Consider the following 15,914-nt stretch of genomic DNA (forward strand, 5'->3'; position numbering starts at 1 on the left):
TGGAACAACTATGCGTTCATTAGCTTGTTCAAATCAGAGATGATGGAATGCTTAGGATATTATATTGCGCGTGCTTATGTTAAAAACACATTGGTATTCATCATAGTTCAGAAATCTAAGTCATGAGACCCCTTTGCAGAAAATGTGTGTGCTTATGATTTTCAGACTCCATTAACAAAAAAGGAGAGTCTATGGACTTCCTAATATAAACCAAATTATGAACTTATTAAGCACTTAGAAAATCCTTCTGTTGAACTGTTTAGAATGGGCTAACCTGAATAAGTCTTGTTAATAAAGCTGCATGTTCATGTCAGTAAGAAATTAATTTATATTGGAATCCACATAAGCCTCTGAACGTTATTATTATGCTGTTCTTGGAGGACAATTGTTGCAGTGGCTACTGTCATGAAACAGCCTATGAATACTGTTCTGGCACCTTGGCAGTTGCAGATATGTAATAAGTGTGGCTTTTGAGGGCTGCGGTGATTGGCCAATGTCCATTAAGATTTATTTTTTATTTTATTATTACACAAATTCAGAAAAGTCTTCCCCAGCATGAATAGCAACCAGTAGTTTCCTTTAACAACAATAATACTAATACCTGTGTGTTCTATAGAAGGTATGGAGAAAAGGAAAGAAATATATTAATCTATTCCATGAAATTAATATTAAACCCTGTTTCACTATTTTGATTAGTCTATGTATTGTAAATGTATTACCTTAAAAACCTCATTATATAAGCTTGAATATTTAAAGAAATGGTAATTATAGTAAATCAAAAATTGCGTCGATTTGTTGCATTTCTGTCTCATATCTTACTGTGCCCTTATTTTGTCTTCTACAAACATGGAAATCATTATAATATTGATTTCATTTGCTATGTTTACAGGGCCTGCAGGTTGGAACAAAAGAACTGGAGGAAATGGGAGCAAAATTCTGCCTAGGACTTCTAGTTCTTAAATCTAAGTCTCTCTACAGCACGTCCCTTCTGCCTCAGGTGGAGGCTTTGATAGAAGCAGAAAAAGAGTGTGCAGAATATCAAAGAACCAGGTAACCAATAGGTGTATGTGTGGATAGAGGATCCAAATCAATGAATGTAGAAGTTACATATTTTTCTAAATTGTATATATTAATGCATATGTACTTTAGAATCCTGTATCAAGACAGATGCAGCTTCCATAACAAAATTGAACGTTAACTATAAAGTATATCATTTATTTTGCAGAAAGAAATGACACTTTTCATTTTATCAATATGTTATTATGGTATAGTTTATTCCAACAAGGATTCCAAGCCATGGATGTCTATCTCATATTTGCACCTCTATACCTTAAATATTATAGCTCTTACATAAAACCTACATCGTCTAGGACTATATTTAGTAGTACCTACCCTGGGAGTAGTGATGGGCGAATTTGGGGTGTTTCGCTTTAACGAAAAATTCACGCAAAGCGGTGAAAAATTCGCAAAGCGGCTTGCAAAAATGCGCCGGCATCCAAAAAACTGACGCTGGCATCAATATTTTTGACGCTGGCGAATTTTTACGGGGGTTTCGTGTATTTATTTCCCGGCGGCGAATTGCAGGAATTTGCCACAAATCACAAATTTTTCCAAATTTGTTATAAACTGAGGATGGAAAAGTCTGAATCAGAAAATCCGGCATCTCAGACCTGTTGAGGTTGCATATAAGTCAATGGGAGAAGTCCCAATGGTTTTTTGATGTGCGCTGTGTTTCATGTAATACCCCGAAAATTTCAGAGTTTTCGGGGGGAAAAAAGCATACAAAATCTGAGTTTTCCGGTGGAAAAATCTGAAAAAATAACGAAATTTTGATTCCACATTTTCGTGGAAATTCTAATAATAAAAAAGCGGAAAAAACCAGCGCGGATATAATCTGAGTTTTTGGCAGAACATGATGAGATAAATTCAGACCCCCTAAATGTTAGATCTTACTTCTTAGAGAAGTATTATGAAGATACAATGTATGTATTTGTTTGAAAAACACAATAAAGAGAAAAAAATATATATCATTCCACACTTTAAAAAAAATATTATAGCTCTCTAATTTTAACAAGATATGCAAGATATGTATTTGTTGATCTTATGAGGTTGAATAATCTCATCTCATTCAGTTTACAGCAGAATTCTTTTTAAATACAGCATACTCAGGCTCTGTGTTGTACAGTTCTGCTAAAGCCAAGAAGACTCGAGTTGACAGTGGACTGGCTGCTCAGACTATCCTATTGACAAAAGACATTTTCGCTTGTCAGGAGTTATATCTTTTTCTGTCCTCAAATTTCCTTTGTCTGAATGGTATCCTTACATACATCAGGCTTTTTATAAACTTTGCCTCTGGGAAAAGAAAATTGAGAAGGACTGGTTGGTGAGATTTTGCAGAATTGACTGTGTCATTTGTAAGATCCAACAGATTCGGAATTCTTGCTTTATGTTCCTTAAACTAGTATAATCTGGCAATAGAAACAGTTGCCAGGGACTGTGATAATTTAGCAACACTTTCCCTCTGGGAAGGCATTGTGATATGTTCTATTTTCTTCAGTGGAGTAAAAAATGACAAAAAAAAAAAAAATGAAAATTCTTAGAGATTATCAGATAATGGAAAATGTTCCTCTGCCAATCATTCCATCATCAACTCAGTTCCATCTTGCAGCTATTCTTTTATTCAGAAGAGTTTTATGTAATACATCCTTAAATAAATATAATATTCTGGATAAAATAACTTGCCTGCTAAATCAGTTTCTGGGGAGGTGACAGCTTGTCTGTTATGTTGCAAAGCAGTTTTCATTAAAAGTAAAACTGGAATTCAGCACCACTCCATGCTGAAGTCATTTCAACAACAAAATCTTTTAATCTTTGAGGGAGAAGATCTGTGATACTTTTGTGATACTTTTTGTCATATCCAGCTATATACACAACTAGTATTCCAGTCTTAAAGCAAGGCAGGGCTGTTTCTATAAATAATTACACTGCACTCCATACATGCAGAGATAGTGGCTATAACTTTTCAGAATGAATGAAAATATATTCTTCCCTTATTATCATACATTGCCTAGACAACAGTTGGAAGGTAGTGTGATGGACAATGTCTGATGCTTTATTGTAAGGCATGTAGTCCTCTCACTGAACGTCAAGTTCCTGTTTTCCCTTTGGCTGGTGGAGATTGTGGCAGTTGTTTAACTTGTATTTTCAAAGTTAAGACATGCCTGTTAAAGTATCAACCATAACAGTGAAACTTCCAGCCATATGCAGAAATTAAACACCAATTATCATATTCTTGCATTCTTCTTTAAGACAGATGCTAGATGATAAAACCCAAGAGCTCAAAGCTGTGAGTTGGACAGAGTGCCTTAGATAACCAACAAATTGACTATTATGAGTCAACATTGCATGATTTAGAATAGAACTGCACTGATGTAGGATTTTATGGGCAGGGAGATCATACTGTGTGATGTATAGGCACATTTAAAGGCTCACAAAGCAACTGCAGAACTTGCAGAGATGTTCAGCTAGAGGCCCAACAGCTGAACCACACCTACCATTATCTTTGCATAGTCCCGTCTCTGGACTAAATATTCTTCAGATGTAGTTACACTTAGCGGCAGATTTATCAAAGGTTGAGTGATAGTTTTTTTACCCCAAATTAATTCAAATGGCCTAGAAACTCGAATGGTATCATATTTAAGAAAAAAGTCTAAAATTTGAACGAATATTACGGACCCGAAAACTCACGCAATAGGAAAGCAATTTGTATTGACTTTTTCCCTCAAATGTCAGGAAGGCTATTAACATCTTCAAATAGGTAAACAGACCTCTGCCATTGATTTTACATGAACTCGGCAGGTTTTAGGTGGTGACCTATCGAGTTTGAGTTACTTTCAGGGACGAGGTATGATAAATCTCAAATTCAAATTTGGGTTTGGATTATGCCCAACTCGAGTTTTGACCAAAAATTCAACTCGAAAATTTGAATTCAAATTTACCATTCGAACTTTAATAAATCTGGCTCTTATAGGTAAGACCTTGATGATTTTTTCTACGTCTTGAAGTATTAGGAGAACTACACATTATTATATTACAATATGAACTTTTACATTGGAACAGCATTAATATATTAGGATTAGTTTTTCTGATTATGGCTAAAATGGGTTGATTACTTGATTACCACTTATAAAAGGGGTAATGATAAAAAAAAATGTTTAGGACAGTGATAAAGATACAATATGTAAGAACAGGTAATATAAAGATGTGTTATTTTTTAAAATCTTTAGCAATAATGTTGTATAACCTCCTGTATCAGTACTTGTATGTATGTGTGTATATATATATATATATATATATATATATATATATATATATATATATATATATATTTATATATATATATAATTTCCAACATTTTGGTCCTCTCTGGGACCTTTTTCAGTATTATATATATTGCTTTCTTTTTATTATGCATAGAGCCAAACAATTTGAACATGTTTTTCACTTTCTTGTTGATTACCCTCCTAAAAAATGTACATTTATAAATCAGAGAGAAAGAGATTATTTTTGTTGAATCTACTAGTGTTTCAATGCATTTATCATAATTAGGATGATTTACACTAGTAAAGGCTTTGCAACACTTTAATCACAAGCTACATGGACAATGCTGACCTAATCAAGTGTTTTATTTTAACTGTATGTCTACTGTCTTTAATGGGCATATAACTCTATAATGGGTATGGCTAGTAATTAGACATTATGCATAGCACTGAGTGGATCACCCTGAACAACAGCTCTATGAGAGTGAATACATAATTTCAAAATTATCTCTTATGGCTCCCATTCTCCCACACATTGTCTAGGTTTCCATAAGCACCTACATTTTTAAAATGGTGACAGGTTCTTCTGAGTTTCAAACAGATGTGTCTGTATTGTTTTGAGAATCCATGTTCTGTGTCCTTTAATTTACAGCCTCTGCTAATTTTTTCAATGTTAAATTCATAGTTGAAGGTTATCCCAAATTGATTGAAACCCTTTATGGATAAAAGGACATTTGTGGGAAATATGTATTTTTTTTTTAAAAAAAAAAGGTAATTTAAAAATTGGAGGTTGAGTCATTGTTCTGTAAACTTTTTCTCTTGCAAATATGATTCTAGCATCTAGCACTTTCATCTTGATGTTTGGGATAAGATGACACAAGAACTAACTTGTAAAAGGCAAATTAACATTTATGCTGCCAATAAGCATGCTATGGCTAATACAACAATCTGAAAAAAATAACATGTACACAAAAGAAAAATAAAGTGTATTGTGCATAGAACACAGTACACATGTAAATATAAATAATGTATACTGCGACTCACCTAGTATATTACATGGTACAAGTGCATCAACCACAAAAACCTCCAATGAAGTTTCGACTGATCAGCTACAAAAAAGGGGATTCAAGCACTCAAAAGCCACAAAGGTTACCAAAAAAACAAAGCAAAATAATTGCTTTTAACTTATTTTGTTTATTACTTTCATGGCTTTTAAGTGCCAGAGTCCCCATTGTTTGTGGTTAACAATGTGGGCACATCAACATTAGAAAAAAGTTAAATTCCAGTTCTGGACACCTCTATTTTTTTTAGCACATTGTAAATAGGTCCCCTAATTATTCATAAATCTTGGTCACTCTTAAATGGCCCTAAAACTGTATAATCTGAGTTTTGTGTGTGAAAGATCCATTATCTGAATGTTCTGTAACTGCATGAAAACAGTATCTGAAAAAAAAAATACTCAGCATGAATATATTTGGGCACAGTTTGCACCAGTGGCCATTAGAACTACTGCTGTCACTAACGTATGAAATACGTTTTCAGTCATATTTCTGTGTACAATTCTAGGTGTTGCTGTATGCATTTGTTAGCATTTATAGGTATGACAGTCAAGATTTATAGATTTAATTCCAACTCTTTATGCAAGAGAATGATCTGTGTGTTTCGTTTCACCTTGGATACATCTAGAAACCGCATTATCTGCAAAGCAAAATATTTTCCTGGGGTCTAAACCAAGTCTTTGTTATGCCTTAAAATAGATACTGTAACTAAATCATAAATACATATGTTTATGTGGCATTATCTATTCATAAATGTTTCAGCACAATGGCCAGCTGAGTACAGAAACATGTCCAGTCTTCTAATTTATAAATGGCATTATCTCAGTAAAATACTCTAAAATACACTTTCAAATACAGTGCTGTAGGCTATAATATAACTGAGACAAAGTGATGACAAAACAGTATACATCTTAATCAACAATGAGTAGTCATCCCTTTGGCCAACACATATGAAAATCTGCTACTTTGACCAGTGGATAGATGGGCAGATCAACAGTCAATCTGGGTTCATTTAGGTCAAACACTCATTACGCCTGGGGTTGTGCCAAAACGTATGCTTGAAAAACTTGCTTAAACTGGCCATAGACACAAAGATTTGATTGCACAAATCTTTGTTTCGCACGTTTTTCAGGTCATGGCAGGTCGGGGGATTGGGACATCCGATTGTTCATCCGATATTGCAGGTATATCTGCACGTCTATGGCCATGTTAATTCCTGTATTTCATCTGATTATTACCTTAATAAAGCTGAAACATAGAGAAGCTGCTTAACAATAACCTTTAGGTTGGTATCCCAAACAAAGTCACAAACATGTGGCTTGGAGTAGGCAGATTGACCAGTGGTCTAGCACCAGGGTGTCAGGGAAGCAGGCTTAAATAACCATTTGATGTGCAATTGCCTACAGCTGGAATGTAGGTGTTAACCAGAGAATATTGACAGGGAGGAAGAGTCACAGAAATTCTACACTGCCTCCTGTGGCTCAAGCTGGAGGAGCAGCAACCAGTATATGTATATGACAGGCCCCTGGTTTGAAACCAGCGAGTTCTTGACAATATAGACCATAGACTTCTTTGGAATTATGTGATAAACCACAGAAAGAAGAGTTAGTGTGGCACTGTTATTTTTTTTTTTTTCACGACTACTAAAAGAGACTCTCGAGAGAGAATCTGCTGGGTCATATAGGTTAAAGGCCTATTTTGTGGCAGTGCATTATTTGACATATTTATGGCTTGATATCACTAAGATAGGGATCATTGCAAAACATAAATTACAAATTGCTATATACAGTAAATTTACTATATACTGGGTGTCACAATCATCACCCAGAGTCCAGAACCAATGCTAGGCTCCCTGGTCTTGGCTCTTGCTTCCGCCTTTAATATCCGCCTTTCACCTCAGGAGGAGCCCTCAGCTAATTGGATGCCACAAGGTCTTATTAAGAGAGGAGCAAAGCGAAGGGTTCTGAACGAGCAAAGGGGCACAACGGTAAAGCGGAAGTCTTTTGGGCAGAAGGTCACAGTTCAAGGAGCAGACAGAAAGCATAGTCAAAACCAGGCCGAAGCGTAGTCAAAACCAGGACGGGTCGGTGCAGGCACAATACAATCAGAGTCAAGACAGTGATGGGTCAGAATACAGATTTCAGAATAGTCGGTTACCAGGCAGGGGTCAGGATCACAGAAGTCAGATTAGTCAAGCAGGCAGGGGTCAAAATAGGAATCCAATACAAGGTTCAAACAGGAATGCATCCAGTAATTCTCATGAGATGAACCTAACAACGGCAAAGAACACAGTAAAAATGTCCCTTTAAATAGCATTTGAAATTTGTGCCATTGCGCGCTAACATCATCATCACGCGTAAGTGCTAGTGCCTGTTTCCGTGCAAATGAATGCCAAGAATCTGTAGTAATAGTCTGTGCCTCCAAAGAGTAAAATAATCAAAAGTGAAAGCTTCTTAGAACAAACATAATATGCATTTAGTCTAGCATTGTATAATATAGCATGTGTTTCTCTTGTAGCTCTTGATGATTTGTTAGTTTCATTACACTTTGTTTCTGACTGCTTTCCTAAGCATCTTAGTTGCTTGAGGGGGAGAACGGAATTACAACAGGAGAGTGGTTGATGAATTGTATGAGACACCCTTGCTAAAAATACAGATGATGCATTCTGTTAGGCATTATTATTACTAGAATTGGATTGTGTCCCTTGAACAGATTTCCATTTGATATGCCAGATATAGGTTATCTGAAAAAGTGTTAGCTTCCACCCACACAAAAATCGTAGAATGAAACTTACCAAAAAACTCAGCTAGAAAAGGGAAAGAAATACTATTTAACATACATTTATTCACAGCCATTTAAGTATAGTGGGCTTGACAACATCATTATACAATGATTTGCCAAGAAGTTATCAATCAGGGTTGTGTTATCTTATGGGCTCAATCTAAGCCCAGTAAAAAAACATGATATGAAATGCAAATCTGTGTCTCTATAAATATATTAATTGTATGGCTTTTCTTTGCGTCATGCACGTGCCCCTGGTGGTTGAAGCAGCTGCCTGCATTAAAGAGCTATTCTCCTTAACTTCTTTCTGTGCTCACTCAAGAAAAGACAGAGGGAGATGGATTTTCTGTTATCTGCCCATTGGATTTAATGGAAAGTTTAAAGCAGTCTGAAGCTATGACTATAAGACATATTCCAGTGGGATTTCTACCCACTTTAAAGAAATTAAACATGATCAAAATGCAGCTCTACTAACTACTGACTTACAATTTTAGGAACTGCCTTCCTTATTCACACCTAATACATACACATACATACTCTTTATGCTCATTTTCCAGTATCTACCTTTTTAAAATTACTGAGTTCAGAGCAGGATCATGGAAGCTTTCTTTGCCAGGTGTTTAAGTCAGCTTATTTGTAGAAAGCCATATCAGAATGTTTTTTTTTACTCTTTATCAGAACTCTGTAAAATGACTTAAATGCAAATGTGGCATTAAAACCATTTATATAGTGTACATTTAAATAAAAAAAAATACAATGACCCATAAAGTCATGGGTTTACAGTATTTGTCAATATGAGAGAGATTTGGAGTAATGGGAAAACGTTATAGCAGGGCAGGACAAGAAGGAGATGCTATACATGTCAGTTGCTGTTTCTACAGAATGGTCTCCTTATAATTCACAAGCTCAGGAACCTAGACAATGAATATTCTTTGATTTTAGCAAGCCAATGGATGATGAGGACCAGAGAGTCAGATCATAGAGGGTTCAGTAACTTAATAGCATTTGTTATTTTTAATTTCTATGCTACATTGTCTAACGTTCATGACTCCAATAGCTTTGATGAATCTGTTGCCAACGTTAATTTGGAAGCTAAAGAACACATTCTGCCCACTTCTTGTCAATATGTCTGAAGTTCTTTAAAGCTCAAGAATCCATACTCTAAAAATTGGTCAGTCATTTCTGGAGATGAAGTAGAAGCATGACTTCCAATGGCACATTTTGTAGCATGTCAGCAAATTAGTCATTTCTGTTCAAAATGTCACTCTCCCCCTGTACCTGTAATGTATGAATACAATGTCTTCTACTCTCTAACTTTGTACTGACAAATTAATCTTTTCTTGCTATGAAGCTTTAGATGAATGCATGTCCTACCATGTCACTGCTGTCTTTGTAATGATCATTCCTTGCATTATGTAGAGGAGAAATTATCACTTGGGGTACTGCAGTGCAATTAAACTGAAAACTGAAATAGACCATTCTTACAAGAAATTGGTATTGGACCAGCAAAATAATGTCTGCTCAGGTCTAAATTATTTTCAGGTCTCAGGTTTCACATTCTTCTCTTTAGTCTACAGTGAGAAATTACCTTTCTATTTTTATTCATATGGTGTGAGATGGGAGAATTTATATCTAAAATCTGTCAAATCTGACTGAAGGTAAAAAGATACAGATACAAGCTATTTCTGATGTGCGTTGTATAGAATAAACTTGACCACTTTTAAGTTGCATTGAATTTATAGGAAAAACAACCACACTATTATATATAAAAAAGAAAGCCCACGAGGATATGGAAGATATAAATAATGGATAAATAGTATGCACCATGAATGCAGATAAAGGACATGGAAGGAAAAACTGGGAGATGTTCCTGCTATCTTTATACCTGGTAGTTTACTGACACCCAGGCACTTGACTTTTGAAGGAGTCCTACTCTCTTGTTTTTATTTTGACTCTCTTTTAGGTATTGCCTGATCGACCAGCTCTCTTTCACTGCACATGCACCCTCCTTAGTAATTAAAGATATCACTGTCCTTTTTTCCTGTTCTGATTTATATCCTTTTTAGTGGGCAGCAGCGGGAGCCACCAAATATAGTTCTATAATAAAGGCAGGGGGTGTAACTATAGAGGAAGCAGACCCAGACCCGGCTGCAGGGTGGTAGGCAGGAGGTATAGGGAGTAATTTGAGGCCCTAATTAATAAGCATTTTCAATAAACAGTTTATACAGGACAAGCTCTGAACATGTTGTGGGCCCTAAAATTACTGATTAAAGGGATGCAAAATGAAGAAAAAATAATTGTAATAGAGAAATATAAAACAGAATTATAAATGTCAAATCTTTACCTTTAACTATACAGTGCACTGTCGGAGGTAGAGATGTTACCTGTATCGCTTATACTCTGTTTACATTAGAGTAGAGGAGCCAAAGAAAGTATACTACATACATCTGTTGTGCATATATAAGGGGACAACATAAACTCTGTGAGAGATAATTCACTTACCAAAAACCACCAGGGTATCTCCAATAATTATAACATAACAAGTTTTATCTGTTTTACAGTGCAAATAGCAGGTTGTGGATTACAATAATTGACTATAGACAATTGCAGTAGATACAACTCTCTAAAGACAATTATATTTTAACCCATGTGAAAATACAAATGTGGACTCACCCTGGTGGTCTAGTGGGTCTAGTGGGCCGGCGGGGGAAGCCCGCCATGGTGATCCTTTTTCTTCACTTGCTGGTTTCTCTATGGTGCGCGCCATGCACTTCCGGGTTTTACACGTCATGAGCATCATGAAGTCATCGAGTTTGGCGTTAATGTTTAATGGGGCTTTGAATCCAAACTCATTGCCTGTTATTAGATCTAACTTGTTTTGTATCTGGGGCCGCTGCTTGCCTAACCCTGCTTGAACTCTGCCTCCCGACCTGACCGACCTGGCCTGCCTGACTACGCTTTTCATCTATTCCCTGAACTGTTGCCTTCCATCCAAAACCTTGGAAACACGTATGCCCCTTTGGTCATTCAGAACATTTGCTTTGCTCCTCTCAAATTAAGATCTGGCAGCATCTGAGTAGCTGAGGACTCCTCCAAGTCCAAAGGTGGCTGCTAAAGGCAGAAGACTGAGCCGTGACCAGGGAGTTTAGCACTTGTTCTGAATTTAGGGAGCCGTTCTTGACAACAAGTTTAATACAAAAAAGAATGTAATGTCCTTCTTAGTCCTGCTCTTAAATCAACTGCAATGTTAATGTATAGGGCCCTTTCTCATGTGCAAAGTGCAAATGCCTTAACTGCTGCTTATTCGTTATTTAAGTATCCTGTCAATTGTCAGTGCCTCATGCATGTGCAGAGTGTTACCTATCTTAAAATCACCCATTTTGCATTTGTTATGATATAACACATCATGAAGATGCCACCTGGAGTGAGATATACAGTAGCAAGGCTGGAGTGTACCCAAGAGATTGCATGCGTTTAGTTTAGATATTTTGTGCTGCATAGGGTTATGTATTAATATATATATATATATATATATATATATATATATATATATATATATATATATATATATATATATATATATATATATATATATATAATCTCTATGCAGTTAAATTACAACATAGAACAATTAATTGTGATTAGTTGCAGATGTTAATCCATGGATACAGTAGGTCTAACTGCCGTTTTGACTATGTATTGTTTCCATACCATATGTGCAGTTTCAGAATCATAAGTTACTGGGCCCAGAGCAGAATCTTTTTTGGAAGATTCCCACACACATACTAAAATTCTGAGTTAGGTCTAACTGCCATTTTGTATGATATGTATTGTTTCCATACCATATGTGCAGTTTCCGAACCATAAGTTACTGGGCCCAGAGCAGAATATTTTTTGGAAGATTCCCACACACATGCTAAACTTCTGAGTTAGGGCTCCATTTAGATGTATTTAGACACTCCAGCATTTCCTGGGTCTGCTGCATCACTTGTAACCTGTCGGTGCAGGTCAATAACCCACAACAATATATAAAACTGAATCCACTCATTTTTAGTTAGAATGATGGATATAAATATTTAATAGATCATGTAAAGCATTTACTAAGCAATTAATTCCTAAGACTCCATCTGCAGTGATATTATATAATAAAGGTAAAAAATACAACTTACAGAAATGGTTCTCTTATTTGAAAATGTGTCAACTAGATTTACAATATTATAAAAAAAAAAAAAAATTTAAAAATACTTCTTAATACTATATTAAACTGCTATAACCTCTGTTAAAATAGTGAAGTGCTATTCTACGGTAAAGCACAGTAAAGATCACGTTAGTGCAGCTCATGGTTGTTCTTTTATCACTTTTATCAAGTGCCACAGGCAGGGAGCAGAACACAACCCCTGCTGAAAGCACTTCCTTAGCTTTTGAAAATGTTCCATTTGTAAAAGATCCCAAATATGATCAAAACCAAAGCATAAGAAGAAAATCTGTACAAAGGGGTGTTTAAATCTTTTTTGCCTATTGCTGGATACAGCTAACCTTTAATTTACTAGTCAGACTTTTTCATGAGGGAGTTTTATGCAGGGCAAAAGGAAAATATCTGACACCAAGTCAGTGTACATTGTGTAATGCACAGGCACAGGTAGTTTGGAATAAGGGTGGTGATGCCATTCAAATCTAAAGGCAGAACAGGAAGCACATAGTACAGTATGTATCAAAGAAAAACATTAATGCAAGATCAAACTCATGGGAACCCTTTATTTAATCTGTGCACTTTATTTCCTATAAATGTGGAAGGTACTGTGAAATAATTGTCTCCCTTAGAGGAATGATAGTGAAAGGTATGTCCCCAGTAGAAAAGGAAGGTTTGAGTCATAATAAGCATGGTGGAAATGTTCCCACTAGGAAGAAGCAAGCCTGTGGCATATGATAGTGTGGTTAATATTGATATCCACTAGACTCAGGATTAAAATGTTAACTCTGAAAATTGTCACTGTGGTTCATTTGAGGTAAGGCCCAGTCTGAGTGTATGTACTGAACCCCAGTCATCTGCTTGTTGGATAAGCCATGAGGTGTATTTTTATTCGGGTGTATAAATAAAAATCATTGTACACAATGAAGTCATTTACTACTGCTTCTGCAAGTGCAGGAGCAATGAGAGGCACAAATAATTCTCTTACACTTACTTTCTGCAATAGACAATGAATGAATAGTGTATGATATTGGACATCTCCCCCATTCACCCCAAATCAATACAGCTCTGTCTAGGCTCATAATGACCTGTGCCAATTATTTTGCAGGGTGTTTTGCAAAGTGAAGAAAACATGGCACTTTACACCCTGCCCTGCACTTAATAAATATATTCTAGTGTTAAGCTAAAGAAAATATGTCCGATTCTCCACTGAGAAGTGCTAACAAATGCAAATGTAGTTAAGACATGGGGGCAAATTCACTAAGCGCCGAAGCGCCGAACGCTAGCGTCAATTCGCTAGCGTTGGGCATTTTTGTTACTTCGCAAATTCACTAACGAATGCTGGCGTAGATTCGCTAGTGTTACTTCTCACCCTTACGCCTGGCGAATTTTCGCTACGGACGTAACTACGCAAATTCACTAACGCGCGCAGTGCACTGAACGCTACCTTTAACGCTAGACTTCCTTCGCCACCTCAGACCAGGCAAAGCGCAATAGAGTAGATAGGGATTGCTTCAAAAAAAGTCAAAAATTTTTCTAAGTCCCAAAAAACGCTGGCGTGTTTTCTACATTATGGGTGATAGGCTGAAAAATATCGATTTTTTTTTAGGGCTCCCCTCCTTCCCCCCTACATTTCCTGACTCATGGCAACTTACCTATACAGTGGGCACATGTGTAGAGCAAAATAAAAATTTTATTTGATGTTTTGAAGGTTTCCCAGGCATTTGTAGTGCTGATACGTATTCCTCCATTGAAATTTGAATTTGGCGCCGTATGCAAATTAACCTTCGCTAGCGTAACTTCGATTCACTTAGCGAATCAACACTGGCGCAACTTCGCAACCTTACGCTACCCCTGTGCGCAACTTCGGATTTTAGTGAATTTGCGGAGCGCTGGCGAAACTACGCCTGGCGAAGTGTGGCGAAGTGCGGCGAAGTTGCGCCTGGTGCAACTACGAATCTTAGTGAATTTGCCCCATGGAGTCTGAGTTTTTGACCCTGATGTGCATCATTCCCTTTGATGTGTAGTTTCCATAGACAGGTCTCATTCGCCACAAAGCAGTGTGTGTGAAAGGTTACCAATTGCAGCAGAAAGCAGTCTCTGGTAACTTTTTTTTAAATGGAAATGTGGCTCTTCTAGTGTAGAGTATGCAGTTCAATAGCAATGCTACCCCCAACTGCTCTTATGCAAAAAGATGTCACTCCTGCAATATTAAATGTATTGTGACTTTCTAAATGCTAAATATCAATAAATGCTCTTTCGTGAAACATACTGTATGGTTAGCATGGTATGATTGCATTATCCTTACCCCCTACCACCTCAAATTCTGTATTGCTCAAACAGAAATGTATCTTTTAAGTAAATGTAGAAACAGTAAAATGTTCTGAAGAAGGTTTAATAATGGGCTTTCTTCAGCAATGTGTGATTGTTGGAACACAGAAATTTGCATTTAAATGGTCTGGTTTGTGCATTTAGAAGAAAACAATGCTGTCCAGTACATTCAGAACAACTATGTTTTGCTCAGAGCAGCTTTATCAACATAAAAATGTTACTACAGCAAGTCATGAAAAGAAACAAAATGAGCCTTCTTATAGTACTGTATTTAAAGGCTGTGATTGAGAAGCAGACCTAGAGCTTGCATAAAAAAAGTATAGGCTTGAAGATATATCTGATAGGTTTGACTTGTAACCCTTTATACTATATGTCCCTCACTTCAGTCCAGACAGAGAAACATAGAATAGTTCTGTAGACTTCAGAAAAGCACTGGAAAATGATAACGTTTGGTCTTATCTCACAGCACTGGTTCAAGTAATCCTATTCAGTATGTTCTAAAGTTTTCCCTCACCATATTTATATGGATATTCATAACTATAGAACTGATATTGATCAGTTTCTCAACTTATGGAAATGCTGCTTTAACCTCTATCAAATAAAAGGGTTACCCAAAAGCATTGAAAAATTGTCCTTGTTCAGTAACCCATAGCAACCAATCAAATGCCTGCATTATTATTCTAACTGCTATAGAAAAGTAAATTAACAGTTTGCTATGGGTTGTTCCATTGGGCAAACCTTTCTCACATTTCTGTATTACACTATGAATTACAGGTTCTACGTTTGCCCCAGTTCTGGAAACCTTTATTAACCATTCAACAAGTAGAACATTTTGGTCTGCTTTTTCATTTCATTTGACCCTGCATCTTTTACATGTTATTACATTTTCTTTTCATACGTGAAAGGCCACAATTTTTTTAATTGGTTATTATAAAGCTGGAGTGACAGCACTGTGACATTTCCAGAGACAGAAATTATATTATTCTTGATATCAGTAAAGGTTTGATCCTGGAGCTGATTGGATACTTGTTTGGCAATAAAATAATAGATTCAATGAAGGACTAGGGATTTTTTTATCCAATAAAGAATATAAGTTGAGAGAAGAAAGATACTGAAATTAGAGCATAGGAGTGAAAATAGGGAAGCAACAACTTATATTAGAATACAAAAAGTTTAGGTAGACTTTGAGTAGACAAAAAAGTTCCTCTGGAAAGTGGTTTGGGTTCTTGCACAGAT

At 36.2% G+C, this 15,914-nt stretch overlaps 1 protein-coding gene across 1 annotated transcript in view; it reads left to right on the forward strand.

Annotated features, from left to right (window-relative positions):
• Positions 1 to 15,914, forward strand: part of agbl1.S (AGBL carboxypeptidase 1 S homeolog) — a 244,719-nt gene that overhangs the window by 176,134 nt on the left and 52,671 nt on the right. The window contains exon 22 of the mRNA XM_018255312.2: positions 890 to 1,050. Coding sequence (XP_018110801.1) covers positions 890 to 1,050 — 161 coding nt within the window. The remainder of the gene's footprint in view (positions 1 to 889; positions 1,051 to 15,914) is intronic.

This window comes from Xenopus laevis, chromosome 3S, assembly GCF_017654675.1.
Source record: "Xenopus laevis strain J_2021 chromosome 3S, Xenopus_laevis_v10.1, whole genome shotgun sequence".
Taxonomy (NCBI): domain Eukaryota; kingdom Metazoa; phylum Chordata; class Amphibia; order Anura; family Pipidae; genus Xenopus; species Xenopus laevis.